Source organism: Condylura cristata, unplaced genomic scaffold (genome assembly GCF_000260355.1).
Source record: "Condylura cristata isolate star-nosed mole 26May11 unplaced genomic scaffold, ConCri1.0 scaffold00025, whole genome shotgun sequence".
Classification (NCBI taxonomy): domain Eukaryota; kingdom Metazoa; phylum Chordata; class Mammalia; order Eulipotyphla; family Talpidae; genus Condylura; species Condylura cristata.
The window spans coordinates 19,887,257-19,914,308 of record NW_004567126.1 but is presented as its reverse complement, the minus strand read 5'-3'; the positions used below and the strand labels follow the sequence as shown (position 1 = coordinate 19,914,308).

The following is a 27,052-nucleotide window of genomic DNA, read 5'->3' as shown; positions in this document are numbered from 1 at the left end:
CGGTGTTCTCAGCACTCCTTGTGACCTTGGCCTTGAAGACATCACTCTGCCTTGCCCTTGAACCTTTCCTTGTCAGCCCCTGGAGGTCAGAGCCAGCCTTCCCTAGAGGACCCCACTCTCCCTACAGTCTGACCTGTTCACTTACTCCTAAACCCCAGCTTTTTGCAAATGTCTATCATTTCAGTGTCCTTGGACAAACATTTCCATAAATAAACCCACCCTCTTCTCTCCAACCCCAGTAGGCTGTTCTTCCTTATCTTTCCAGGACAAACCTGCCGTAATCCCCGGCATCCTCAGGAGGAATTCAGAAGTTACCTAAGGCACTGCTTCTCCTAGACCCCAAACGGAGCTCTGTATGTTCTGGACTTTAAGTCATCTCAACCCATGGACATCTCACCATCCTCTGGCTGCTTTCAGTCATGTCTGTGTAACCCTGTGGACCCAAGAACATTCACTGTCCCCTGCCTTGCCCACTGCAACTCAGACCTCTCTCCCCTCTGCTAAACATCTTCTATGGCTCCACATTGCCTACAAAATAAATGTGCACCTTTGACCTGGCCTGCAAACCCTGCATGATTGGGCCCTGCCTACTAGCCTGCCGCACACCTCCTCATCTCCGCCACCCTCTGTTCCAAGCCCAGCCCCCAGAGTATGGTCCATATCTGACCCATTTTAGCAATACCAAGGTCTAGTGGAGCGCCGTGTCCAGAGTAGGTGTTCAATAAATGTTTCTTGGATGAATAATAGTAATGATAGCCAATGCTATTAGCTAAAGGACTGTTATATGTAGCAACGGTTGCCCTATTTCATTTGAAGTTCTCACCTAGATGTGAATTTTAACAAGGGAGGGGAGACTGGCAAAGGAAATTGATGACATAAATTGATGACATATAGCAATACCACATCATTCATTACCACGGTCAAGTTCGAGGAGAGCTTGGCAATTATCTCAGTGCTAAAGGGCAACTCTCCCACTCCTCCAGTGAGTCTCAGCACTAGTAGGACCCAAATGCCTGTGAATAGACCAGACATTCTTAGATATTTCACATGGACGGTCTCACCTATCCAGGTCATGTTTCAGACCCAAGGAGACTCAAAACATAAAGAAATTACAACCGGCAAATCATCAAACTGAAACCCAACTCCCTGTCACTCAAAAACTGAAACCCCAAACCATTTCTATTAAACATAATTTTTATTTTCATCCAAAGCAAAGCTAAATAAAATTCTACAATGCAAAACACGTTATAAAGGCCAGACAGTCTGATCACATCCCTTCTGGGCTTAAATACAAGTCAGTGCTGGGCGTGTACACATCTGTGCCTCCCAGAAGCACCCGCCGTCCCGAGGCCCCCCAAGGCCCTTTGCTGCATCAAGTTGATCTAAAGTTATATAGGAAAATTGACTATGTATTGCTGTCATCCAAGCCAGAGGAATAAACCATGCATAAGATAGTCAAAAGCGCTGCATATCAGGTGGGAGGTGGAGGGTAGGGACTCCAACCTGGGACAAAGTAAAGTGAAGCAAGCCAGAGGATTTTCCCGAGCGGTCCCCCCCTTCCGGCACTCCCTCCCCCAGCACCCGACGGCAGCTGTCGTCGTAACAGATAGTCATGGAGTGATGGAGCGAGGAACATGGCCGGTCTGGTCCTGTCTCTTACCTTTCTCAGCCTCGAGGTGCCCCCAAAAGGTAAAGCTCGGGCTCTGAAAGGTGGCTCCTGAGCTGAGTGGAGTCTCCCTGTTCAGGCACTCTCAGCCTCACACTCGCCCTGCCACACGCCGCCCACCCCCACACTCTTGCGCTTCCGGGAGCACACACCACGCCCTCTGCACACAAGTGCAGCCTCACCTGCCACCTTCTCCAGAGCACTCTCTCGCCCCTTAGCTTCACCTGGAGCTCTGGCTCGGGCAGCCAATTAGATGCAAGAATGCTGGAGGCCCCCATCCCCTCCCCCACGCCTCTGCAGGACCACAGACTCCTCCTGGCTGCCTCTGGTCCACTTCTGCTCAGGAGGAGCCAAAGGCCTGGAGTGCCAGAGCCCCAGAGTGAGGTCAAGGAAGGAAGCTGAGAAAGACTGGTTTTGGCCTCACTGACTTTACTGTCAGCACAGCTGCGGATGTCCAGGGCTCTGAAGACCACCTCTAAGTGGCCATCTGCAATCACAAGCCTGGGATTAACCTTCTCCTGGCCCTGGGGATCGTCCTCGGAGATGTGCAAGCAGAGGAATCTCCTTGGGAAGGTGGCTGTGCACACTACCGCAGGGCACGCCAATGCCCCCCTGCGGGTGTGACCCCAGCACTGGCATGTATTTCTTCGTTGTGGGAACTAAGTTTAGCATTTGTAGTCCCCACTCATTACAGGCCAGTAGTGCCACCAGGCACTGGGTAACCTAAGTGCCCCCCACCATGCGTCTAATCACCTCTGTTGAAAACCACCAAACAGAAGCTGTGACAAGAAGCTCTGAGCATCAGAGTCAAAGTATCTAACATTGGAAAGACTAATAATTTCAAGGGAGACTGGTAAAAAGAGAGAGGTGATAGAGACAGGTGAATGATAGGAAAGATGCATAGACAGTAGATGGATAGATGGAGTTATGGGGGAAGGAGGAAGGGGGGAAGGAAAGGAGAGAGGGAACCTGGAGGGATGGATGGATGGATGGATGGATGGATGGATGGACGGACGGACGGACGAATGGACGGACGGACGGACGAATGGATGGACGGATAAAGAGAGCAAAAGTGAATTACAGTGAGTTAGATGGCTAATTAGTTACAAAGATAGGGCACAGAGATGAAGACTGGACAGACTTGGAACATTCCTCCAATTATAATATCTGGCCTTCTAGACCTCTTCCAAGTCTAAAAGATTTTTAAACAAAAGCTCACCGAGCCTCACAACAGTCTGTGAGGTAGGTAAGTGGGATTACACCATTCATCAATGGAAACACCGAGCCCAGAGAAGATGCACAGTGGCCATCAGCAGCAGGCCCAGGAGTGGAGAGGACCCAGCACGTTCCTCGCCCCACGCTGTGCCCCTGGGTATCCTCCCGAAAGTGTAGAGGAGCCCAAGACAGCCTGCCCATCTGTCCATTCAAATATTAAAGCTGGGAAGGGAGAGTAAGGTAGTTTTGCAAGATGGCAGCTGAAGGGCTCTGGTCTGTCTGCTCCCAAAGCCAGGAAGACCCAGGTGGGCTTTGGGCGGAGGGCTGGAGGGGCAGGGGCAGCTCTGAGTGGGGACTTGCAAGCCCATCAGGTTGGCAAGAGCCACAGGCTACAGCCAAGGGCTCCCTGCTGGGGCCGCTGTCCCTCCACCTCCCCCCACCTGCCTCCTGGGGAAGCTTGCTCCTGCTGTTGGCAGGGAGAGTCCTGAGGCAGTCCTCATACACCTGGAAAAAGAGGTTACTGCCCTCCCCCCTAGGGGTGCAGAGGACAGAGTGTCAGACATTCACTCTGCTCCCCAGGGGAGCAGTCGGATGTCTCCAAGACTCAGTTACTGGCTGTGAGGCTGCTGGGGATGCCACTCCAGTTCCCTGGGACCTGGCATGACCCTGCAAGGGGGCAGCTGGGGAACCCTCGCAGGTGCCACACCAGAGTCAGACTGGAGAGGGTGGGAAGAATGAGCTAGGACTTAGGAGCTAAGGCACAGACCAGCCCCACACATAAGGGGTGTGCAAACCAGTTCTCGAAAAAGCAAAAGAAAACTGTGGGCACTTTCTCCCTGCCCGTCCCCAGCCCAGGGTGTCAGAAGGGGTGGCACAGCTGAGCAGGAAGCAGCCAGAAAACTCAAGGGCTCTCTCGTCCAAAGGAAGAGGGTCCCTGAGGTAAAGGCAAGCCCTTGACCTTGGAGGGTAGAGATGGGCAACCCTAGGCCAGGGGAGAACCTATAATGGGGAGAGGGGTGCACAGGAGGCAAGCCAACAGGAGGAGCAGGTTTGAGGGTGCAACACCTCAAGCAAGATGACACGCACAGCCTGCCGCTTCAGGGAAGGAGGAGGAGGGAAGAGCCAGGCTTGGAGGTCCCGGGAGTGGCTATGGTCCTGCCATGCCAAGGAAAGAAGGTGCCAGCCTTGGTAGGGCTGGGGCTACCAAGAGGCCCAGGGCACTGGCTCATCCACATCTGCAACCCTGATTCCTCAAGGAGAAATGCTAGGAAAGGCTTAGGTAGCACCCCAGTGCTCTAGGGAGGCCTGAGGGGTTCCTTCATGAGCCCCTCAGGAACCCCAAGATCAGAGGAACAGGCTAGGTAGGCCTGGACCCTCCAAGGTGGCCAGCCCTGGTTGAGAGGGTTCAGACACTCCAAGCTTTGGGGGTTCGGGTGGGGCGGTATTAAGGAGCCTAGGACCAAGGCCGGCACCCTCGGGTGAAAGGAAAAGACAGTTCCCCGGTAGAGGAACATGGGAACACGGAATATATCAAGGCCTCTGAACGCAGGCACCTCCCCAGCATCCTCCCACCCCCAGGTCCTACACATAGTCCTCCAGGCCATTTCCACCACCAGCTACTGGGGCAACCCTCACTGACCCCACAAGACTCCTGAAGAGAAATCTGGAAGAAACCAAGGCATTGCTCCTGTAGGGTGGGGGAGACGGAGGAAGATCCCAGGTGTGGGGGAACCAGCCCTCCACACCGCCCCAGCCCCTCCTCTCCTTGACCTTCCACAGGCCTCTCCCCTGGCCACCCCTTGTCCCTGGGGAACCCTGGCTGGGGAGGGGGAGAGGCAGGCTGGGCAGGACCCCAGTTTCTCCCCACCCGGAAAGACTACAGTTTGAGCCAAGCAGCAGATGTCTCAGGCACAAGGGTTCACAGACACGGCTCAAGCGTCAGTTTCCTCATCAGAAAGTGGGGTCCCTGGAGGCTGCTTGGCCCCAAGCAGGGGGTCACACTTTTGTGGGTGGCTTCTCTTCTGCCTTGGAGCCAGGCAACCCATTCTCTGTATTGTCATTCCCTGAGGAACTCACGAGGCACTCCTTCCTGCAGAGAGAGAGAAAGGGGGCATGTGAGGAAAGGCGCCCCGCAGTCAAGGGTCAGGGTCAGGGCCCCCTCTCCCCTCTCCCTGGCTTCCGCAGCGCTAAGGAGGGCAAAGGCCAAGTTGCCTTCCTCTTTATACCTCAGCTTCCCCATCCTTAAATGGAAATCAGTGGCGTTGCTGTGAGGAGTCACGGGAGGCACTCAGGAAGGAGCGGCCACTGCTAATGGTCTCACATGGAGGTGGCCCTATCCCAAAGACCAGTGCAAGGCAGGCCAAACCACAGTTATTCCCAAGCTGTGCCAGCCCACAGGGAAGGTTCCAGACCAGCAAGGTGTGTGCCCAGGCCAGAGGGCATACTCCCAGGGCCCAGCAGGCTTTTCTTTCCTCTGGGCTTTGTGACCAGAGTGGGGAAGAATGAGCCTGGACGGGGCAGAGCAGGCTGAGGTTTGGATATCAAGAATGGCAGGTGTGGACAGAGGGTGCTGGATGGGGCAGAAGCAGCAGGAAGGAGCGATGGCTAGATGAGACCCCCAGGGGCATCGCCACCCAGACCGCACTGCTCTGGACACACTCCAGCTTACGTCGTCCTGCCTCCAGGCCAGGGCCCAGCTGCGAGTTCTCCAGGGTAGACATGACCGCTGCTCACTGCCAGCCCCACTCATGAAACGCCCCGGTATGAGTCACAGCTGCTGTCACTCAGCCACATCTTAACTTCACCCAGACTCTTATCGCCAAGTTCGTGAACTTCAGCAGACTTAACATTTGTCCCCATCAGTTTTTCTTGCAGGATTCAGTTTATAGCTCCAGCCCATCAAGATCCTCCTGGAGCTCAATTTTGTTCTCCAGCATACTCACTAGACTCCTGGCAACTTAATGAGTTTGTCATTCCTCATGTCCTTAATATCAACAAGGGACAAGCAGCATCTGTGACATTCCGCTAGAGACCTTGCTCAATGGGTCTGTGTAGCTGTCTGCCGGTCATTTATTATTTATTATCCACTTGTCATCTACCACCTGTCTATCTATCTATCTATCTCTAATTCTACCTGTATCCCAGCCAAAGTCACTCCAGTCAGTTCCTATCGACCTAACTGGACTATCAAGGAGTCCATATTTCTTTTCTGCAAACCTGCCAGGTACCAGACACGGTGTCAAGTTAGAGAGACATGCACAATTTTATGCAGTGCTTGTTCTCAGAAAACTTGTGGCTTTTCAAAGAACGTGACATTCAACAAATGATGTCAGGTGAGCAGTGTGGTAAGCGGTAGCAAAGGAATGGATCCTTGTAGGGGCCAGGGAAGGCTCTTTGGAAGGGCCATCACATGGTCAGGAAAAGAGGGAGAACATTTCAGGCGGAGGGAACCACACCCTGAAAGTGAAATCTCAGAATTGATCCCCAAACGCACCCACCATCTGCTCTGCACTCTGCGGCTTCCCCACAGCCTGACCTACCTCCACCCTCCTCCCTCCAGTCCCTGTGCCCACTGAGACCAGGCCCTTTCTTCCAGAGTCCTCTGATCACACCAGCTGCAAGGCCTCCCCAGATCCCCTACAGCCAGAAGGAAAGCCTGTCTCAGCCTGGACTCCTGTCCCAAGCACCTCTCCCCAGCCCCCTCTGCAGGTGTTTTCTCCTCTTCCTCCCTACCAGCCTGTCAACGAACAAAACAGCTTGTTCTGCAGACACAGACCACTTCCCAGACACACTCTGCCTTTGTTCTGGATGGCCTCCCTCTGGGACACCCTTCACACCACATTCCCCAGGGTTAAAATTATATCTGTCTTGCAAGGCCTACGAAAAAATGCCAGAAGTTCCTCCCCAGTGCTCCAGTCTCTTCTGAAGCCCTCACAGTCTAACAGGGCTCTCGCAGGCAGGCCCTCTGCCCTGGACCCTATGCACTGTGTCCATGTCCTGGCTTCTTTATTTAAGCGCAGAATTTCATTCCTTTCAGAGTCTCCTACAGCACCACACAGAGTTCCACACCCAGTACTGCCAAAGCAGCCACAGTCAGAACAATGAATGAATGAACTCTACCTGGGCCCAATGAGTCCGTGGGGTATGGTGGCAATGTCATACAAAAATAGATCTCTGTTTTTATGACTGAACTTAACCCAGGACTTCCTAGAAGGCCATATCAACCTTTTTAGATTTTCTTTATCTCCTCTACTTGAATTTTCAGAATTTCACAATAAAAGGCTCTCATCTCACTAGGTTCTTCTCATTTTAGAGTTTATGTATTTGTTTATGTATTGGAATTTTATTAAAAATTTCTCTGATTAAAAAATATGGGAGGCAGAAAGAAAAGGAAAAATACCAATTGGTTTCACTCATAGCAGGAGTATAACGGACCAGGTGAGAAAATAATAATAATAATGAACAGTTATATATCAGAGACAATTTATGGGGTGGAGAGGGGAATGGAACCAAAAACAGTGGGGGGAGGAAAATGCACTGGACTATGGTGATGGCACAGGGTGATTTGGTGATGGGAAGCCCAAAGGGATTACAACTGAGATGGAAAAATGCACAAAATGATGGACAAATAAACTATTATATTATTAAAAAAAAAAAAAACATGGGGAGGCCTCCTAAATGCTTTGATAATAATTTAGATTGGGGTGATACTAAAAGAAAGATAAGGGTTTAATAGGATGGGCAGGACAGTGGGAAGAGGAGAGTAGTAGATTGTATTTACACATTCAATGAATTCGGTAAGCTTCCATGGGAGGCTGGGAAAAGGGAATGAGAATAGGAGACCAGGAGCTAGGAGATGGGGAGGAGGGTTGCAGCAACTGGAAAGAGGTGGAAGGGTTAGGAAGAGACGGTGAGAGGAGACAAATGGGATGGGGGCAGATGACTGTGAAAGAAAAGGATTCTGGGAAGACCCTTGAGATGAGAATGGGTGGGAGGGCAGAAACATGCCATGGGGTCAACTCACTTCTTCTCCTGAGTCTTCTTGATAATGAAGATGATGAGCTTCTTGACCAGCATTAGGAAGATGAGAAGCCCAATGGACCCACCCACAGCAGCCACGATGATGAGCGTCAACGTGTTGTCCACTACTTCCACTGTGTGGCCAGCGCAGGAAAAAAAGAAGTGGGGAGAGAGAGAGAGAGCAGGAGTCACCAGGAGTCAAGCACCATGGAAGCTCGAGGGCTACACTGCCTATGATCCCAGCATCTGGGACATACCCTTCCCAGGTCTTGTAGTGGGGAAGCAGTACAGTGGGAACATGGCCTCTGACAGGCTAAGGCACACATAAGGGAGGCTCCACACCCCCTTGCCACTCCTGACCCCCACAGACACAAGCTCTGGAGTCATTCACAGCACCCATGGTTTGAGTTGTGACAAGGACCCCAATCACTACTGAAAATTTCAATTCCTTTTTAGATCTCCTTTGTCCATGCAGAAAGAAATCGCAGGATCTCAAGGTTATGAGCTGTTCAGTAAGCTTGACCAGGCCACTTAGCCCTCTTGTCTCAGTTTCCTCATCTCCGAATGGAACCCAACTTCACAAGCCTGCTCCACGAGTCTCCCCATCTCCATCGTCCATCCTTCCAGGTGCTCTGGCCCAAATCCTGGGAGTCATCCTTAACTCCTTTCTTCTTCTCAAATCCCATAACCAATCTGCCTGAAATTCTGGTGGCCCTAACTTTAAAAATTCCAGACCCTAACTTCTCACTGCCGCCCTTGTAAACCTCCTAAGGGTCTCCTCGCTTCATCAACTATTCTGAGCACAGCAGCCAGAGCGAGGCTGCTCTAGCACTAACTCCCCAGCTCAGAGCCTTTGGTGACTCCATCTCGCTCATGCGCACAGGACCCTGAAAGCCACAGCGATTATAACTCATCTCTTACTACCCCCCATGCTCTAACCACACTGGCCATCTTGCCGTTCTTCATGGACCTGCCTCAGGTTCTGGCACTTGCTGCTCCCTCTGACTGGACTACCTCCCAAAGGTATCCTCACTGCTCCCTCTCTGCCATCCAGCTGTTCTCTCTGTTGCCTTTTCCAGAGACACCTTCCCTAGGGACTCTGTTTGAACCCTAACCTTCCTCCCTCGATTTACAGTTTCTCCATAAAACCAGCCATGTTTCCTTATACAATTTTCTCTTCTTTGTTTTGTTTGTATACCCTGTTCCTGAATTAGAAGGAACTCTCCATGAGGGCAGGAATCTATATTGTTTGTGTTATATCTTCAGCACCCAGAAAGATGTCTGTAATATAATAGGTGCTCAATAAATATTTATTGACTAGATGGATAGATGAGCCTGCAAAAGTGGAGAGAAAATCCACCTCAAAAGGATGTGTGAGAAGCAAAGGAACCCAGAAGTGCACTGTTAGATTAATTCCCCTTCTTTTTCGCTCCTGAAAAGGTTGAGCACAAAGTGGGAAGATTTCCAGATAGACCTCCATAAGATGTGACTTTAGTAGCATATGTGGCTCAGTGGACTCCAGTCTAGAACAAGCTACCTGATGAATTCCAGCTCTGCCCTTCACATGGTCAACGTGCCACCAGCAGCCCCTCTCCACACATGTAGGATGGCAGTGACGTCTCAGGTACAATCAGGACACTTAAGCCAGTGCCCTTCCCTTTTTTCTCTCCTCCGCACCTCCCTAGCTTTCTGGGCTCCTCTCTCCAAGCTCACCCTAACTCCTCAAGCCCCTATGCTACCCCTTCTTCTTTCACCACTTCAGCATCTGGGGACATGTGAGCACCTGAGGCCTCATGGCAAGCTCCCTCATGATCTAACTGGTCCACCTGCATCAGCCTGGCATCCCTGATGAGGACCCATGCTCCAGAAGGAGACCCCATTCCTATCAGTCTCTGATGATTGCACCTCTCCATGCTGGGCCCCGAGGTTAGTCATCTGTTTACCAGGCTCTGTCCTACTCTGAACTGTAAATACTCAATGAAGAATACTGCTCATTTACAGTATTTTTGGTGTGAGACCTGACATTCCATCGACTTTTGCCAACAGAACACACAAGTAGCCAGGCCTTGGAGGGATGTGAGAGTGGTAATAGCACATACAGAAAGAGTAGGATCTGTCCCGAACACTCTTGAGGAACGTTCCTCTTGCTATGACCCTAGGAGAATGCAGCCATATTCCCATTTTATAGATGGAGAAAATGAGGCTCAGAGGAGCTAAGGGTGACTGACGCACAAGCTATTCAGTAGCCCAGTAAGTATGCACACAAAACCATTCAACTTCCAGATGTAACTTGAAAGCATCAATTGAACGAAAACACCAGTGTGACCCATTGTACTCTTTCACAGTAATTCTGGTGGGTACCCTCCCCCAGCTCCTGTCCCTCTTGCCTGTCTCCCCGACCCCCCCTTCTCCCTTCCCTCACCCACATACATTTATCAACAACTTGGAGGAAGATGGTGGCCTGGTGCTCAAGGTGATTCTCCTTGGGGTTCTTCGCGTGGCAGGTGTATTTGCCGGTGTCGCTGAACTCCAGGTCCCTGAGCAGGATGGAAATGTTGTTCACCTTCTCCTTAGTGGAGCCTTGCAGAGTGATGCGGTCATCATCTTTCAACTTCACCTTGGGGTTAGACTTCTCATTCTTCACAGTCCCATCTATGAGCTTGAGGGGGGAGAGAAGAGAGGTAGCCATGAAAGAATCAGCATCCTCAAGGTCGTGACATGGCCCTTCCCACTCTGCACTCAAGCATACCCCTCCCTTGGCCTTCTGTCTGACCTGCCCACCTAACCTGAATTTTGCTGGCTTCAGATCAAGCCATGTTCCTTTACGAAGGCCTCCCTGGAACGGAGCCCCTTCATGAAAACTTTTCCATAACGCTTCCTGCAGATGCCCCCCAAACCTTGCTGACACCCCTCCCCAAGCCCTCTGTGCACCTGGACTCCTGCCCTGCATCAAGACCTGGGTCAAGCCCACGGCACCGTCCGTCAGCCCCTACTGAGTTCAACGTTTGACTCAATCCAGAGTAGGTCTCTAGGGGCCTCCCGTATGGGCGCTGGACCCCTCCCGCTCCGAGACTGCAGAGTGAGTAGTCAGTACCCATCCATCCTCTGTCCCTCCCCACCCCATGCTCCCATAGACCCTTCTCCCCTCCAGCTTCCTCCCCTTTCTCCAAGTCCAGTTCTCCAGCTCTTTCTCTCTCCTGCATTTTGAAGTCAAATGACTGATTTTACACATGCAGTCACATTTCAGGTATCACTTCAGACCAGAAAAAGGACTCTACCCAACATTCCAACAGACTCCAAATTTTGGCAGTCCACCCACTTAGATCCTTCCAGACAGACTCTGAAAAGGTTCCAGGGAGATAGAGTGGCCCTGGGCACCATCAAAGGAGGGTGAGGGCTGCTTCGGGTGGGAATCGAAAGTGAGGAGACCCTCACTTTCACGAGGGGTGGGGTTCTGGGCTGTCCCGTCCCTCCCCCTACTACTTACAATCCTGTATGTATCACTGCTGTTGTAGGACCACCAGAAGCGAAGGTTCTCGAAGCCAAAGCAGCTGGAGAAGGTGCAGGGCAGTAGAATCTCCGTGCCGTTGACGGCGTAGATGGTTGTGGCCTTTCCCACAGACACCTCCAGCGACAGCGACACCGGGAGGAGGAAGAGACCTGTCGGAGGTGCCGCCTCCTTTAATAAAACCTCCAAGCTGGCGCTCTGGGAGGAGGCTCAGCAGGATGGGGTGGTCTGTCACCCTCAGAGCCTCTTTACTTCAGTGGACGCTGGCTGGCCGCCAGCCCCAGTTCTCCTTTTCTTCCCTACGGTCCCGGCAGGATTGAATTAGCGTTAGCCGCGTTCTAAGCAATCTGAGTGACCGCCAGGGGTCACCCCAACACCAGAAAACGACGCCCTGGTGGTGGCCGCCGCGTCTGCACCCCGGCTGCTCCCCTAACCGGGAGAAGCAGTGTCAGGAGGTGCCGTCCCCACACCCCCGCAGCAGGTGGCCCCCTTCTGTTTGAGCTGGGAATTTCCCCCTAGGAGGGCACAGGGCCTCCCCCTTATGTTCTCCGTTTCTGGGCGGTTGGGGTGGGGGTGGAGGAGGCGGAGGAGGGTCCCTTGAGGGGAACAAGAGAAAAGCAGTAGCCACAGTCCCGGGCACTGCCCGGCGCCTCTCCTCCCCGAGCCCTGGGGGCTCCTACGGGACACTAGGGGCTGAGAGGCTGAGGGACTCCCCGGGGTACCGTGCTTGACCCTCTGAGTCCACAGCCTCTGGTCACTGAACGCGACCCTGAGAACAAAAAGGCGATGAGCGGGTCAGGATGAAATAACGTGGGCATGGGCTGGAGACTGCCCCTCTCGGCTACCCGCAGTGCGAGGGCGGAGCGAGCAGAGCAGCGAAGGGAGGGAAAGAAGAAGGCGGAGACACCGCAGGGCGGCAGATGCCGGACCCAGGATGCGGAATGTGTGCAGCGGTGGCGAGGACAGGGCGCAGGACCACTGGACCTCTGTCCACTCCCGACTCAGAGGAAGAGCTGTCCTGGAGCCACCTGGCAATCCAGCACGGGCTCCTAGACCTGCGAAGGTCCCCAAACGCTCTTCCCCTTTCGGGGTCCCCTCCCCCTCCAACACACGGCAGCATACTACTGCTGTTTGGACAGGTGGAAGCCAGTTTCCAGCCGGGCCTCTGGGACCACCTCATGAGTCCCTGCAAGGGGGCTGGGCTCTCCTCTCCACCTACAAGGTCCTCCTGGAAAACCCACTGTGCTTCAAGGTCATCGCCAGAATTGATGCTCACCTCACCTTGTCCCTAGATGGAAGTCCCCAGGGGCCCCAGGTGAGGACTCAGAGGGGACCCAGCTCCTATTTCCAGTGATGACAAGAACAGGGGTCCTGGCGTAACTTGCTGGGCAGGGAGCCTTGCTCAGTGCTCCAGATGAGTAATCTTGCTTCATTCTCTCCTCCAGCCTGGAAGGTGGCTATTGTTAATCATGTTGTACAGGTGGGAAAAGTGAGACCCAGAGGAGCAAAGTATCCAAACTTCCAGGGGTAGCTGGAATCCCACCTGGGGTCTGACTCAAAGGCAGTGGCAAGCAGCCAGGGATTCCTGTGCTCCCTGCCCAGACTGCAGCTTCTCCCAACTACTTGAACCTCCAGCTTGGCGTTGCCAGAATGTCAGAGCTAAAGGATCCAGGCTGTTCCATTAATTCCACTACCGCATCTAGAGGCGGCCACCCACCGCTCTAACAGGGAAAAGTCTTGGCTGAACTGCCTGGGTTTAGCAACCAAGCCAGGTGAGAGTCCCTCAGCCCAGGTCAGCTTCAGTTCTGCGGGCGATTTCTGGAACAGTTCTTGTTCCCCAGACAGTCAGGGACAGTCTGTTTTAAAGGCCACCAGCCCATCCTCACTCTCCGGGACCAGCCTCTCTTGTCTAACTTAGTCACCACTGGGTGCATCATAACCAGCCTCCTATTGCTGTGTCCAGTGACGATGGTGACACATGGCGCCATCTGAGCGATGCTTTTTAATAAAACGCCCCATGGTCCACTCATGATCCTGCCGCTGTCAATAAAAGCTGGTATTTACTGAGCGCTTACCATGTATCAGGCACACTTAATCCTCAAGCGCATCCCACAAGTGATATACTATTACCACACCAAATAATAGGCAAGACAACCCAGCACAAGGAGGTTGGGAGGCTTCCCTAAGGTCAACAGGAGACATTTCCAGCATCCCCAACCCCCAAAGCAAGAAAATCCTCCCTTTCTAAAATAACAGGATTTTCCCACCAGGGCTCTAATTAGAGCTGAGCTATTCTTTTAATTAGCCCTCACTCTTTGATCAGCTCCTGTGTGCCAGGAATTGTACTGGAGCCTTGGCTTTTAAATTTGAGCACATCAGAATCACCTGAAGAGTGGTCCCACTCCTTTAGTTTCTGATCAGAAGTTCTAGAGTGGAGCGTGAGATTTTGCCTTTCTCAAAGGTTTCCAGAGATTGCGGCAATCTGGGACCACGCTTTGAGAAGCAGCATGCTGGAGATTTTATACATAGCAACACCAACTTTTACTAACATGCCAAAGGCAGGTCCACTTTTTCTTGTTGTACAGATGAAATCAAGGCTCAGAGAGGTTGAGAATTTCCCCAGGGCCACAGAGTAAATATGGATCTGGGACTGAGCACTTGCTGTAAGATGGACAGGTGTTTTAGAAATACTGTCTCGTTTAATCCTTGTCATCAGCCTAAGAGGTCGCTATTATTTTTATCCCCACTATACAAAATAGAGAAACAGCTCAGAATGATTAACTAGCTCAAGGCCACACAACGTGAAAACAGAACAAGCAGTATTGAGAGGCAAATCTGCTTTTCACCTCTCCTGAAGGCCATCCTGTGAGATAACAGTGCAGTCAGGCCAGCTCTCCCAAGCCTCTTTGTTTTTTTTTGTTTTGTTTTGTTTTTGTTTTTACTTCTGTCCCGCTCTCCAACCCACCCCCATCACCACCAGCCCCGGAAGTCTGGGAATAGACCTCCACCCTCCAGTGTAGAAGATGACCTGATGATAGGCGACCCCCCAGCTCTGCCCTGACCCCTGCTACCCAGTAAACCAAAGAACAAAGAGCTGCAGTGTGGCAACAGAGAAGCTCTTCAGAGAAGGCAGCTTCCTGCTAGCTGCAGCCTCCTCCATCAGGGCACAAGCTCGTGCCCCAGAAGGGCCCACCAGGGCTTCACTGGTGCAAGATTCACTGCACCACTGCCCAGGAACTGGGATACCAAGGACCATGGGGGAATGCAAATCAGAGGCCATAGACCCCAACCCCCACCCCCACTCTAGTCAGAGCAAATATCCAAGAACACCAAAGACACATATCAAAAGTGCAATCTTTGGGGCTCCTTTAAATAGATAGAAGCAGGGGGAAAAAATCGAGACAGAGGAGAAAACTATTTCTTTAAGTTCTGGTGCATTACAGTGCACATTTCTGCCTGATTAGTGTGCGCCTATGTGGATGACTTAACTCTAATACACTCAGGACTCCCAGCCTCCCCCAGTGAAGCATCGATATTGTCACGGTAGCCTGGAGGGGATATTTCCAAGGAGTCTAGAGCCCTGCTCGAGTGAAGGCATCAAGAGGCTTGGGCCAGCCTGGCTCTGTCCAGAGCTCACCCTCCTAGCCAGATATTACAAGTCCTGCTATCTGTGTCTGGGAGACCTGAAGCCCAGGGACCTGCCTGGCACCATGCCTTCTGCCCTATGAGGCTGTGCTGGGGGAGGAGGGAGCAGGCCGTGATTCTCTAGAGACCCCCAGCAAGCAGAGAAGTCAGCAGACTCAAGGCAGACACTGCTGTGCCTGTTGACCTTGAGAAAGCCAGAGGTGCCACATCTGGTGTGCACTGGTCCAAAGCAGGGTGGCTATCTTCCCTGTCTCTGGCCTGAGAGGAGAGAGGGGTAGGAGGAGGGGGACAGGGCTGGCCCCATCACAGGCCTGACAGAACCCAAAGCAACCCTAACTTAGGGACTAAAATGTCTCCAGGTGATTCACATTGCTTAACACTGTACCACCCTTGAGGTCATTATTTCCATGCAGCTTTATCCTGCAGCAAGAAGGACTTCCCTCTGCCCCAGACTTAACTCTTTAGAACCTCCAGGTGCACGTGTATTGGCCGTATTTGGGAGGGAGGAAAGGAGGAGATTGGGAGCCTCTTTCTGGCCTTATGGAGTTATAACCACTTCATAACCCTTGGAATTCAGTCCTAAGCCCATAGCCTTGCCTTTGCCAACTAAAAGCCCTAACCTTTTGGCCACCGTCAGGGCACCATTTTCTCTGCCTTTATCTGAACTCTACCCCACCCCCCATCCACATCTGGGTGCTATGGATTGCCTTAGCCCCCAGGAGAATTGACTCAAGACTCCCAAGTTTTATTCAAGTGAAAAAACATTCCATATCTGCACAGATTATTATTAAATACTCACAGGAGCAGAAATCTCATGGCGACTATCAGATGCTCCGAGGCAAAAACCAAGGTAGGAGACTCCCAACACCTTTCCCCACATCTAGGGGATAGTCACACCCACCCAAGTGGCGGAAGGAAGTGGAGCAAGGGGTGTTGCCTACTCTAAGTTTAGCTCCCGGGGCTGGCCTGGCATGGCAGGTGGAAACAAGGCTTACTTAAATAGGGAAGCTGATACGCTCTGGTCCCAAAGAAGGCAGACAGGTCCCAAGCTCAAGCTGGAGCCAGAAAGTGGGTCAAGACCAATAGGACAAGACCCCTCCTGGGGTGCCAGCCTTGGGGCTGTGGGCAGTTGGGTTGAGCGGGGCAAGGCCCCTGGGCCAGAGGCAAAGGAAAGATTTCATCTCCCTCTCACTAGGCAACCTACCTGCTTCCTGCCCACCCCCAGGAGCTTTGCAGGATGGAAGCATGCCCCCTGAGACGGCACTGGGTGTGCAGCAAACCCAGCTTTGCAAACAAGTCTGCTCAATATATATGTCCTTCCTCTTACAGCCCTCAGAATGGGCATGGCCAGCCAGTGGTTTGAGAGATGCCTACACTCACAGCCAAAGGACAAGGTGGCAGAATCTGTCTGGTGTGTCTACCCATTGGGATGATCCCACCAGGAGGTGGGGAGTCCATACCTGCATCTCCAGAAAAAGGACCAATCATCAGTTCCAGATTCAAACCTGGGTCTCCCTCACCGCTTGCCTTTCCTGGCTTGTCCTCTTCTCCGTGAACACTGAACTTGCCAATTCCTCTTCCTTCCTCTGAGTGAGCCCTGAGCACCCTCTCTTTAATTGCATTCTCATTAAACAAGCCCTTAGTAAATACATACCAAGGGAAAGAAGGTTGTGCAACATAGCATGCTCACAAGTGATAATTAACACAGATCACAGCAATTAAGCAAATCAGTGAACAAGGAAAGGGTGGGCAGGACAGATATATTACCAGTTTCATGTTTAGGAAGAGGCTGGCACCCACACGAACCCCCACTGGAATACAACAGCCTTGGAGACGGCTTTGCAATTTAAGAAAAGGGTTTTTTTGTCAGGTGATCAAAAATCATTTTACTCGCAGTCAGTGAGGCTGAGTTTGACATGGGGAGAGAGGGCTAGAGAGGTAGAGGACTGCTGGACCCAGGCTCCACAGTGGTAAGAACAACAGCTCTGAGCCCCCCAGCATAGCCCCCCAAGCTCACTCGTCCTTCAGCCCATTACCACAATCCCTGCTACCCTTCCCCCTTACCAGACTTTGCTTAACTGGGAGGCAACTTGATATGAAGAGACGAAAAGGCCAGGATTCTCAAGTACTTGACCACCAACTGGCCATGAACCCCTGGTTAAATCATCACCTTTCTTGGGACCATGGTTCCCAGGAAAGCGCGGTGCTGTGGCGCCCAGCTCCCGCACTACTAAGACACCTCTCCAGTTGCCTGTCTAACCATCTCCGCATCTCCCCTCCTAGAAGGAGAGCGAGGCTGCACCTCAGAGCCATACTGCTGGGAAGGCTTGGTAGGGGCTGCCCCAGCAAGGTCCAGGGCAGAGCAGAGGGGCCTGCTGGTCTCCCACCCACAAACCAGGGAACTCCAGGGTTCCCTGGGAGTAGCTCAGGCATTCACCTTCACCCACTCCAAGGGGCCTGTCTCCACCTGGTCTGTTCAGCAAAACAGTCCCTGGAGGAGGTGGAGTCTTCCACCTGGGAAAAATACTAAGATTCTGTCCGCAGTGCATATGCACACATGCACACACACGTGTGTGTGTGTGTGTGTGTGTACAGTGTGGTTTCCCACAGGTGACTGGTTCTAGGAATATTTTCACAGCCTCTGACATCCCACCATCCATCCAGGCAGCAGGAAGATGGGAAGCCAGAGGTATTCCATGGGCCAGTTTCATGAGTGGATGAATTTGAATTCTCTGTTCGCCCCGACTCTGCCATAGCCACAGAGGGATATGGCTGATCAGAGACTAGATGGGGGTGGGGGTGGGAAGGTAATGTGGAGGGCACTGTGCCCACCCCATGAAGGGGAGCTGCAGGTCTCAGGCCCTCTTCATCGGGGTCGCTGTGAAACCAGTATACAACCGTGCCAAGGTACAAGGGAAAACTGCAGGCTATTTTATTCTCTCCGGCCGAAGGGATGTCATTAAATGCATGGCTCCAAAGTGAAGGAAATACTCTATACCCTACATCACTGGCTGCCAGCATGATAGGTCTGCACACTGTTTACTTTTGCAGAAACACGCCCTTAAAGGCTGCTACTCCCTGTTTCCAGTGCAAATGCTTTCTTGTATGCCTAACCCAATGGGGGTAGCTGCCAAAAGCCAAATCTGACAAATATAAACAGGAAGAGGTGCATGTGCCAGGGTTGGAGTCGGTTTACATAGAAATCCGGCCACGAATTATAAGGCAACTGCATACTGGACTAATGACTACCCGCCCCTAATCTCTTAGAGTTGATACTTAAATCTATTAGGTTCATATTAATGGATATTAAAACTGCTCCCTGTGTCTCCTCAGTCTTCATATTTATCCCAAAATTGCAGCGCTGAAGCAGGTTAGGCTAGTCCTCCCTCTGGAATTTCTTTGCAGGAGACAAGAGCCTTCTAAAGGGGCACTTGAATGATCTTGTAAGTCCCTCCAACACCCTCCAGTCCTTAGTGTGGGCTGGAAAGGCTGTGGGCAGTGGAGGAGGCTGAGGGCAGAAGAGCCAAAAATAAAAAAGACCAGGAGGAAGAAGAGCCTCCAATTCCCCTCCCAGTTGGTGCACATCTAATACCTGGGTAACAAGCATCCAAGTTGCAAACAGCTCTGGGCAGGGGGCAGAAAGCACCATCCTTAGGATCACAAGTGCACCCCACCTGGCATCCCCTACATCCAAGGCATGGACACCCTCCTCCAGAACACCTGGACCGCTGAAATCAGGAGACCCGCGCTGCGCTGCCACCCCACTAGCATGCTCCAGAAGACTGGAGTTAAAGGAGCCAGAGACAGCAAAAAACTAATCCCGAGGCCGGCCGGCCGACCGCTGGAGCGGAGATGCATGCCCACAGAGCCCGGGAACCACAGCCGCGGAGCCAGGCGTCCAGCGAGAAGCGGGCGGCAGCGGTGTTCAACCCGTGCCGCGCTCAAAGCCCACCCCATCCGAGAAAGGCACACTCCTCTTTTAAGTGTCCCTTGCTGGACAGAGGTGGATGCAGAAGGGGCCAAGCTAGGGCTGCCTTACCCAAAAGCCCAGCGCCCAGCCATCTCGCCCGCGCTTCGCCTCGGTCCCCAGCCCCGGACATCGCTGAGTTCTCTCCGGAGCGCGCCAGGGGCGCGAGAATGGGATACAGGGCACCGCTGCGTTCGCAGCCCTCGGCCTGCAGTGGGCCACGACGCTGCCCGGAGCTCTGCGCCGCAGGTCGGGCTCGCGAAAGTTAGCGCGGAGAGCGCCGGGGGAGAGCTGGGGGGAGGGAGAGGAGGAGCCGGCTGCGGGAGCGGCTGCCGAGGGCACGCGGAGGAGAAGGAGGAGCACGGCGAGGAGGAGGACCGCCGAGAGCGCAGAGGCGAGCGACGCTGCGCCTCTGCTCTGGAAGCGCTCCAGCCGCAGGAGGGGCGGTGGCCGCCCCGGAGCTCCGGGCGCCCCCGCCCGCAGCGCGCCCGGCTAGTGCGCCCCGCCCCGCGGTCCCGGAACCCCGGGAACAGCCAGGGTCCCCCAGTGCCTCTCCAGCTCCGGCTGGGCCGCAGCGGTTCGGTGCTGCAGAGCCCGCCCGCAGGCGCCCTCACCACCCCATGTGCAGAACTGCCAATGAAGAAGAGAGTTAGGGGAGTAGAGACGGAGCTTTTCGGGTGCTGGAAAGCTGTGGTTCAGCTCTGGGGAGCCGGGAGAGAGTAGCCGCGTCCTCTCGCCGAACCATGAAGGGACCGCTCGAATGTCCGCAGCGGGCGCTGCCGCAGCCAGTGAGCGAGTGCGAGCTTGTCTCCTGCAACCGCGCGCCTCCGGCTACCCCGAACCCCGTGCGCGTGCAGCGGCCGGCCACCTCGGTGCAGGGATCCGGGAAGAGAGCTCCCGATCGCAGTCCGCCCCCGCCCACCGCCCACCAACCTCTCGCATTTCTTCATAGACTCCTCGGCAATCACGATGTTCCTGGTTAGGGAATCAGGCCAGACACTACCAATCTGTGTCTGGTCCTTGGCCCGGAGCCCCGCTTTACCCTCCGCCGGCACCTCTTAATTTCTCATTTCACTTCCTCAGCCATCTCCCTCAAACCCCACCTTTTCACCCTCCTCCAAGAGATTAAAACCTGCTTAGACTCCCTGGGCCTGTCTTTGGGGGTGGAAGTGGAAGGACCTCCTGGCATCAAGAGGGGTCACAGCAAAGTCAGAGAGCTGAGATGAGACTGAACAGCAGCCCTTTTCCAGACAGCCTTGAGTTAACAGTGAGTAGCGCTATTTGGGGTGGTTTGGATTGATAGGCACCCCAGCACCCTTTTCCCAACAAGCCAAGCCCCTCCTGCAACCACAGATCCCTTGTGTTCCTGAACCCCCATTCTTTGCATGCTTGGTGCCATGTGGAAACCTGTTTCCACCTCCTGGCCTCACTCCCACCTCCAAACTTCTTAACCGGAGCTCCTTGGTGGCCTTCAAAGTAACCAAGGCTCCCTGGAAATTGTGTAAGAAATGCTCAAGATCTCTTTGAGCCCTACCTCACCCCCAGGGGGCTCTGTGCAATTTAGTTGATGCCTTGAACAGCGACTTAGAAGTTAGATGCCCAAAGTCAAGGCCCAGGCCCAACATTTATTGAGGAACGACCTTGAGCAAGTTACACAATCTTCTGCAGAAGACTCCTTTGCAAAATGAATAAAACTGACCCTGTGGGGTGAAGGGCAATGCCACCCTGAGGCCTGGGCAACAGGGGTGCCAGCTTCCTGAGTTGAGAGGTTCTCACTCTGGCCCTTCTCTGGCCATACCTCTCCTCATTGGAAAAGGGTTCATGGTATAGGAGGGGATGTGGCTTGTACCTCCTCTTTTAGCCCGTGTTCCTGGGAGAGCTCTGGACTTCTTGACTCAACTCTGAAAGCTTCTTTTCCAGGACCATCCTCTCCAGAGCTAACTGGTGGATGTGCACCCACAGGCCCAGAGAGTGGGGAGTGGACAAGGCACAGCTGTGTGCAGGTCGCCACAGGTGGACGGGACTTGGCAGGCGGGGGGCACACTCACATGCATGCAGGAGAGCTGCATCCCTACCGGGACAAAGACCTGCAGACCAGGGAATGGCTTTTAGACGTGCTCTTCAAATGAGGACCCTGGCAAATGAACCACCATCAGAGGACGTTAGGTGAATTCTGACACGTTGTTATCTTGATTTATTACTTATATTATGATATATGTTATTTCCCTTTGTACACTTGCCCCAGGCCTCACAAACACCCAGAGTGGGCAGGGGTGGCTCTGAAGACTGGCTGAGCAACAGTCACAGGACATTTTAGCTCTTATTATTCTCAAAGAGGTCTGTGGCCCCGAAAGGCTGAGCTCTCCTTCCCCAGGAGGTCCGACACAGATCAACAGGGCCAGGCACCCCATAGCCCATAGGCTGCTGGGCACTTTATTTTTATAGCAGGGGTCATGTTTCCCAAAACAGGAGGCTTAAAATGAGAGCAGAGGTGAGCCAATGGGAAGGAAAGTGACCCCTGCCCCAGGAGGGGGAGGGGAGGGGCACAGCCCTTGTCTATTTTTAGATCAGGGTGACAAGAGGAGGGGCTGACTTCCTCCCACTGGCCTTCACCTCGGTGCCACCGCTGCCAATTCTTAGCACAGGGAGGGCCCTAAGGAAACCTGCAGGCCTCACAGATTCAAAACAAAACCACACAAAACATGGGACAAAGAGGCAGGATGGGTGGCCAAGGTCACAGAGAAGGTGACGGCTCCAGCCAAGATGAGAACCTCCCCTTATTTGCGTGTCTCTCCCCACACCCCCAGCTTTCCTCTGAAGAACATCAGGAGGGCCCCACAGTTGGGCAGGAAAAGTGCTTAAAAGATGCATTAGCGGCTGGAGTTGTTTTACATTTTTAGAGCACTTCCCTGAAAAATCCTCAAAACCAGACCACTGATCAGGTGGCGGAGCCTCCCAGGGAGCCAGGGAGAGGCCACCAACAGGTCAGAGTTCCCGGAGATTTCAGATTTCGCTCCTGGAAGAGGCACCCCACCACCCCACTCAGGCCCCCTCCCGGTCTTTGGGAGGGGCAGGAAGAGTGGCTCCTCACCAGGGCAGCACGGTCTTCCACCGCCCCCAGCTGGTGATGGGCTATTCACGCTCAGGTCCTGGGTGGCCTGGCTCAGAAATACCTTGAAGAGCAAGTTTTCAGGGATGCAGAGAAGGACTGGGCCTGGTGCCAAGTTGCTGTCAGGAACTTTTCATTCCCAAACTGGAGGAGACAGGATCTAGATTTAAGGGAGAAGATGCTGTTGGGGGTGGGGGGTATAGGGTTCACATAGGGTTCTTTGAAGCAGTTAGTCCAACTGTTTTTTCTAAGGCCAGGTGAATGCTTTGGTTCCTGCCCTCCTCCCCTACCCAGTTAGGGAGCCTGATTGGAGGGAGGAAGATGAGAGGTATGGGGGGGGGGGGGAAGAGGGGAATCATGGGGGCAGATTCCAGCTTCCAGCCTCTGGCAGCAGCATTTACCCTGATAGGTGCCTGGGGGGAGGGGCTGGGAGGTATTTTCTCACCTTCTACCAGGGCTGCTGGATGGGTATCTCCATCACTGTCAGTTTTCAGAAAGCCGGTCAAGACCCCCGGCTGGTTGGAAGGGATAGGGAGAACGCTGGTGAGGTCTCCTGAGCTATTTTGAGAGGAGTTCCTCCTAAGTAACTAGAGCCTGGCAGGGATCCTCCTCCCCCTCGGGCACCCCTATTGCCCTTGCCTGCTGGCCGCCTCCTCCTCCTCCCCATCAGCCCTCGCGGCTCTGGTCGGGGCATTGCAGGTAACTGCTTCGCCAGTGGCGCTGACTCGGCTCTTAGAGGCTGCAAGCCAGAGAACTCAGCTCTGCAGGGAGCCCCCCCTCCCACACACACACACTTCACAGCCCCTCCCACCGCCCGGAGCAGCTCCAGGCCCTGCCTTTCCCGATCTACCCTCTGGTTATAAACAGGGCCCAACCTCAGGACAGTGGCTTCTCTGCCTGCATTTAAAGTTAAATGCCCCTAAATCCTCTCAGGTTGAGATCCAGTGAATACTACAAACTTTTGGGCGTCTCTTCTAGCGCGCCCAGGTCTGCTCCAGCTCGTCTCTGCTCCCCACTCCTTCCTACCAGTTCTGAGTACCAGCTTGGCCCCAGCCAAAGTGGCCGCATCCGCTGAACTTTGGCAGGTGCGGAGGGGGTTAACAAGCATGCACCAAACCGATCCGCAGGCGCGTGGCTTAGCGGTCCAGCAGGGAGCCCGGAGCTGGCACCTGGGCTTCAGCACCTTTGCTCCCAGCCCTCCTCCTGCCAGCCAGCTGGAGTAAACTCTTGCTGAACCCTCCTCCCTGGGGAGTCCACGGCTCCCTCTTACCCATCTCCACTTTCTAGGGGCTCTGGGCACAGGCAGGTCGGCAGCCACTCTTCAACCCCTCCCTTCCTCTTTTTCCTATTTCTCCCAGGTTCTATCGAAATATCCTTTCAGGGAAGGGGGGGCAGGGAGCCCCAGACAGATGAGCTCATTGGGAGGAGGAGAACAGAGGGAGGAGGGAGCTGAAATGTCCTGCCCAGGAAGATGCTCTCCGGACAGTCCCGGGCCAGAGAGGGGCGTGTGCTCAAGAAGCAGGTGTCTGCCCCCCTTACTGCAGCTCAGAGATGGGGTGAGTCCTGGGCATCTCTTTATTTGGGCTTCACTGGGATGGGTTTTGAATCCCCAGGGCAGGGTCTCAGACACCCTACCTAGTGCCTCAGAGCTGGGCTGGCGCTCTATTTTGGGGGTAGCCATGCCTCTGGCCCTCCCATCCAGGGAGGCTGGGGCTCAGGGGGGCTGCGGTGGGAGGCATTGGGAAGGTGTTGCCTGGTACCTGAACCCTGGGCCTGCTCGGCCCGTGAAGGGAGTACTGAGACTGATTGACCAAACCGGCAGCATACAATGTGGGGTGCCAGGCAGGACTCCCCAAATGTTCCAGTCCAGTCTTCTATGAACTTTTTAGTGTGGGAGCTATGGCTCTTAAAAAGTGGGGGAGTGAGGGTGTATTGAAGTAGGAGAGGAAGGATGGGGTGAGGGAGCAGAAGCAGGAGGAGAGATGGCAAGACCAAGCGTGGGGTGGGACAGAGGAGAGTCTTCCTAGAGTGAAGGATAACTGGAGAAGTTGCAGGTGAAGGCCAGCGAGGACACATAGGGTGAGAGAAACACCTGGCAAGTAGGTGAAGGCATAGCTTTATAGGGCTTGAAAGTCAAGAGAGGAGAGTTTGGCCAACAGAGCCTGGAGTTGTTTGCCTAGAGCTGTGGGGTCAAGAGCAGGCCATGCAGGAATTAGGGGTCTCCTGAGAAGGCTTTGCCTCTGCTCCCAGCACTTTGACCCTTACTTGGTGGTCTTGGTCATTTTTAGGTTGGTGCTGAGGTCCTTCCCCTGACCCGGTCCTAGGTTTGGGGGCTGTGAGAGATCAGCCCCCTGCTGATGAGATGGCTTTGGCATGACACGGCCCTGAGCGTGAATGCTTGGCTGTTTTCTGTGTGACCTTGTGCGTGCATATACCTAATCGATCAGAATCATGGTCTCCTTGTTTGTAAAAGTGAGGGGAGGATGCAAATTAGATGCCAGTGAGAATTAAGCCAGCTGATAGACACCAACACTTCGCTCATGCCAGGCATGGACCAGGAACTCAAAAAACGATGGCTTGTCTTGTTCTTCCAGCCAGCTCTCATGCATCCCACCCTCTCGCTCCCCACCCCCAAGCCTTTCAGTCTGGCTATGAACCTATCCCCATCCCTCCGTGACCCCAGTGGAGAGCCCAAGGTGTGTGAGCAAGCCCTGGGGCGGGGCTGGGGGCCTGGAGACCAGCAAACCTGGGAGGGCGCAGGGAGAAGTCCGGGAGCACCATCCTCGTGACCTGCCGTCCTGACTGTAGGCCCAGGTGGCTTTGCCCAGGCTGGCGGCCCAAGGACACGGCTTAGACTTGGGCTGAGCTTTGGAAAGTTCCCTGGGCATGCCCAGCTCCAGATCCTCACCTCTCCAGCCTGCGCAGAGGGGCTCACAGCCTCCCTTTTCCCCCCCGCCATGAACATGTCAGGTAAAGAAGAACCAGGTAGCAGGGCCTAAGGGCATAGAGGCATCCTGGGAAAGAGCGTGACTGAGTAAAACAGCAGGAAGGCAGGAGTTTGTCTGTGTCCTATTTCTCTTCAGGCAAGAGTTAATCCTACTTCTATCCTTTGAATCCTCAGATGAAGGCTGCAGAAGCCCATTGTCAGTAACTTAGAAGGCATCTGAAAGTAGGCCCTGATATACGAATCTTCTCAACAGCACCCCAAGCTAGGTTTGAATACCTTCCGGGATGGGGATCTCATTACTTTAGAAATTCAACCCTCTGCACAGCGTTGACTTACATTAGATCAATATCTGTCTCTGGCCACCAGCCATAATATTTTGTCTTGGGGCAGAGTGGGACAAGTCGGATCGCTCCCCCTGGAGGCCACAGCCAGAGCGGCTGCATTGGCCAACCCTATACCACACACTTCCCCTCCAGGCCGGATACCCCCTTCATCTGTGCTCAGAGAGGCTGATGAGGCACAGAGCTCCGTGTGCCGCCTGTTTGCAGGACTTCAGCCCGCTGAGAAGCGCAGGCAGCTGTGACTGGGACAAGGGTGACTTTGCCAGGGCTGCAAGGGGAGGCCCCTGCTGTGAGATCGCAAGTAGCCCTCTCCCCTCCTGGACTTTCAAGGTCTTGATTGCTAGAAAAAGAAAAGCTGCCTTACCAGGCTACCTGCCCCTGACTCACCCCTCCCACCCCATCTGCCCCCAGAGTCTTTCTTCTAGCCAGAGGCCTCTTCACCCTCAGGGAAGTGGGAGCCTACGTCATGCCAATTTAGTTTAGAACCAAACCTCGAGATACTAAGTTAGTGTTCTCACCTGGGCCTCCTTCCCCTAGCCCCTCTGGGATGCTCATCCACCAGGTGGCTGGAGCCTGTCCCAAGAGGTGGTTGGCACCTGGACATCAGCTGATAGCAGGCTGCCGGGTGACTGGAAGCCGGAGGCTTCAGGTGAGAGTCTGTAGGGGTAACACCACCAGGGCCATCTGTGAGGAGATCCTGCAGACCCCTCCAGCAGAGGCCATCTGAACCCCAAAATGCCCGGAGGGAGGCCAGCAGACCTAGCAGGAGGAGCTCTCCTCCCGCACTGGCTCCAGCTGCCTAGCCCCAGCCCTGAGGGCCGCCCAGCCTCCTCTCACCTATGGTGTTTGGGATTCTCTTGCACCGTGAGAGGGAGTCAAGTGGCCTAAGAGGGAGTCACATACAAGGCAACATCAGGCAGGTCACACTACTGGGGTGTGGGAATAAGTCTGGACATTGAAGCTGGAGGACGTGAGTCTTCTTGTCCATGGGGAAGGGAAACTTGGGTTCCAGCCCAGGCTCTGTCATTCCTCTCTGAACCTCAGCTTTAAAACTTGAGTCCTTACGGGAAGCATGTGAGCCTTTTCCAACTCAGGCCCACTGGGGCAGAGCAGGCAGGAGCCTGGGCTGGTGAGTGCTGCTGCGCGAGCCGTGCTGAGCTGTGCTGAGCTGTGCTGAGCTGTGCTGAGCTGTGCTTGTGCTAGGTCCAGACAGAGTGTGGAGTTGTAAGAACAGTCAAGCTGGGGCCTGCTGCAAGATCTTGTCTTCATGTTTGACAGACATGTAGCCTTAAGCACCTCTTCCTCATGACTGGTCCTCAGTTTCCCTTCTGGATAATCAGGAGGTGTGACCAGGTGTGACTCTGGGCCCCCCTTCCATCTCTGATATTATAAAGATCTACTCTCCTTGTGATCCCTAAGGTCTGTTCTATGCACTGAAAGCTGCTGCTGGGGACAGTGAGCAGGCCGAGGGCTGTGCCTGAGCCCTGCAGGGCACTCTGGTGGGAAATGCAGGAGCAGTGGGGATCAAGAGACTCTCAAAAGAGGTGTGCAGTCACCTCCATCTCAGTTGAGGGGTGCAGGAAGTGGGAGGCCGGAGGCCACTTCCAAACACCAGGATGAGGAGCCAGTCCTCCC

General features: G+C 53.9%; 1 protein-coding gene and 2 long non-coding RNA genes across 3 annotated transcripts in view; 1 reads left to right on the top strand and 2 right to left on the bottom strand.

Annotated features, from left to right (window-relative positions):
- Positions 1-1,182: 1,182 nt before the first annotated feature.
- On the bottom strand, positions 1,183-19,390 carry SCN4B (sodium channel, voltage gated, type IV beta subunit). The gene is made up of 5 exons (XM_004689217.2): positions 19,093-19,390; positions 11,388-11,560; positions 10,331-10,559; positions 7,905-8,034; positions 1,183-4,970 (listed from the first exon to the last, which is right to left on the bottom strand). Exons 1-5 carry the CDS (start codon positions 19,151-19,153, stop codon positions 4,877-4,879), a joined length of 687 nt encoding a protein of 228 aa, XP_004689274.1. The 5' UTR covers positions 19,154-19,390; the 3' UTR covers positions 1,183-4,876.
- Positions 19,391-22,121: 2,731 nt separating this feature from the next.
- The window catches only part of LOC105854069, a 6,159-nt gene continuing 1,228 nt past the window's right edge, over positions 22,122-27,052 (bottom strand). Inside the window, exons 2-3 of the long non-coding RNA XR_001145794.1 lie at positions 22,575-22,644; positions 22,122-22,289 (exon numbers count right to left, since the gene is read on the bottom strand). This is a non-coding gene — a long non-coding RNA (uncharacterized LOC105854069). The remainder of the gene's footprint in view (positions 22,290-22,574; positions 22,645-27,052) is intronic.
- Positions 23,602-27,052, top strand: part of LOC105854068 — a 17,284-nt gene continuing 13,833 nt past the window's right edge. Inside the window, exon 1 of the long non-coding RNA XR_001145792.1 lies at positions 23,602-23,685. This is a non-coding gene — a long non-coding RNA (uncharacterized LOC105854068). The remainder of the gene's footprint in view (positions 23,686-27,052) is intronic.

Excerpts from the sequence above, each read along its gene's own strand:
- SCN4B (XM_004689217.2), bottom strand. The coding sequence starts at position 19,153 with ATGTCCGGGGCTGGGGACCGAGGCGAAGCGCGGGCGAGATGGCTGGGC. Across the intron at positions 11,561-19,092 it reads GCTGGGCGCTGGGCTTTTGG|GTCTCTTCCTCCTCCCGGTG; the intron begins GTAAGGCAGCCC and ends CACCTCCGACAG. Across the intron at positions 10,560-11,387 it reads GCAGTGATACATACAGGATT|CTCATAGATGGGACTGTGAA; the intron begins GTAAGTAGTAGG and ends TCCCCCCTCAAG.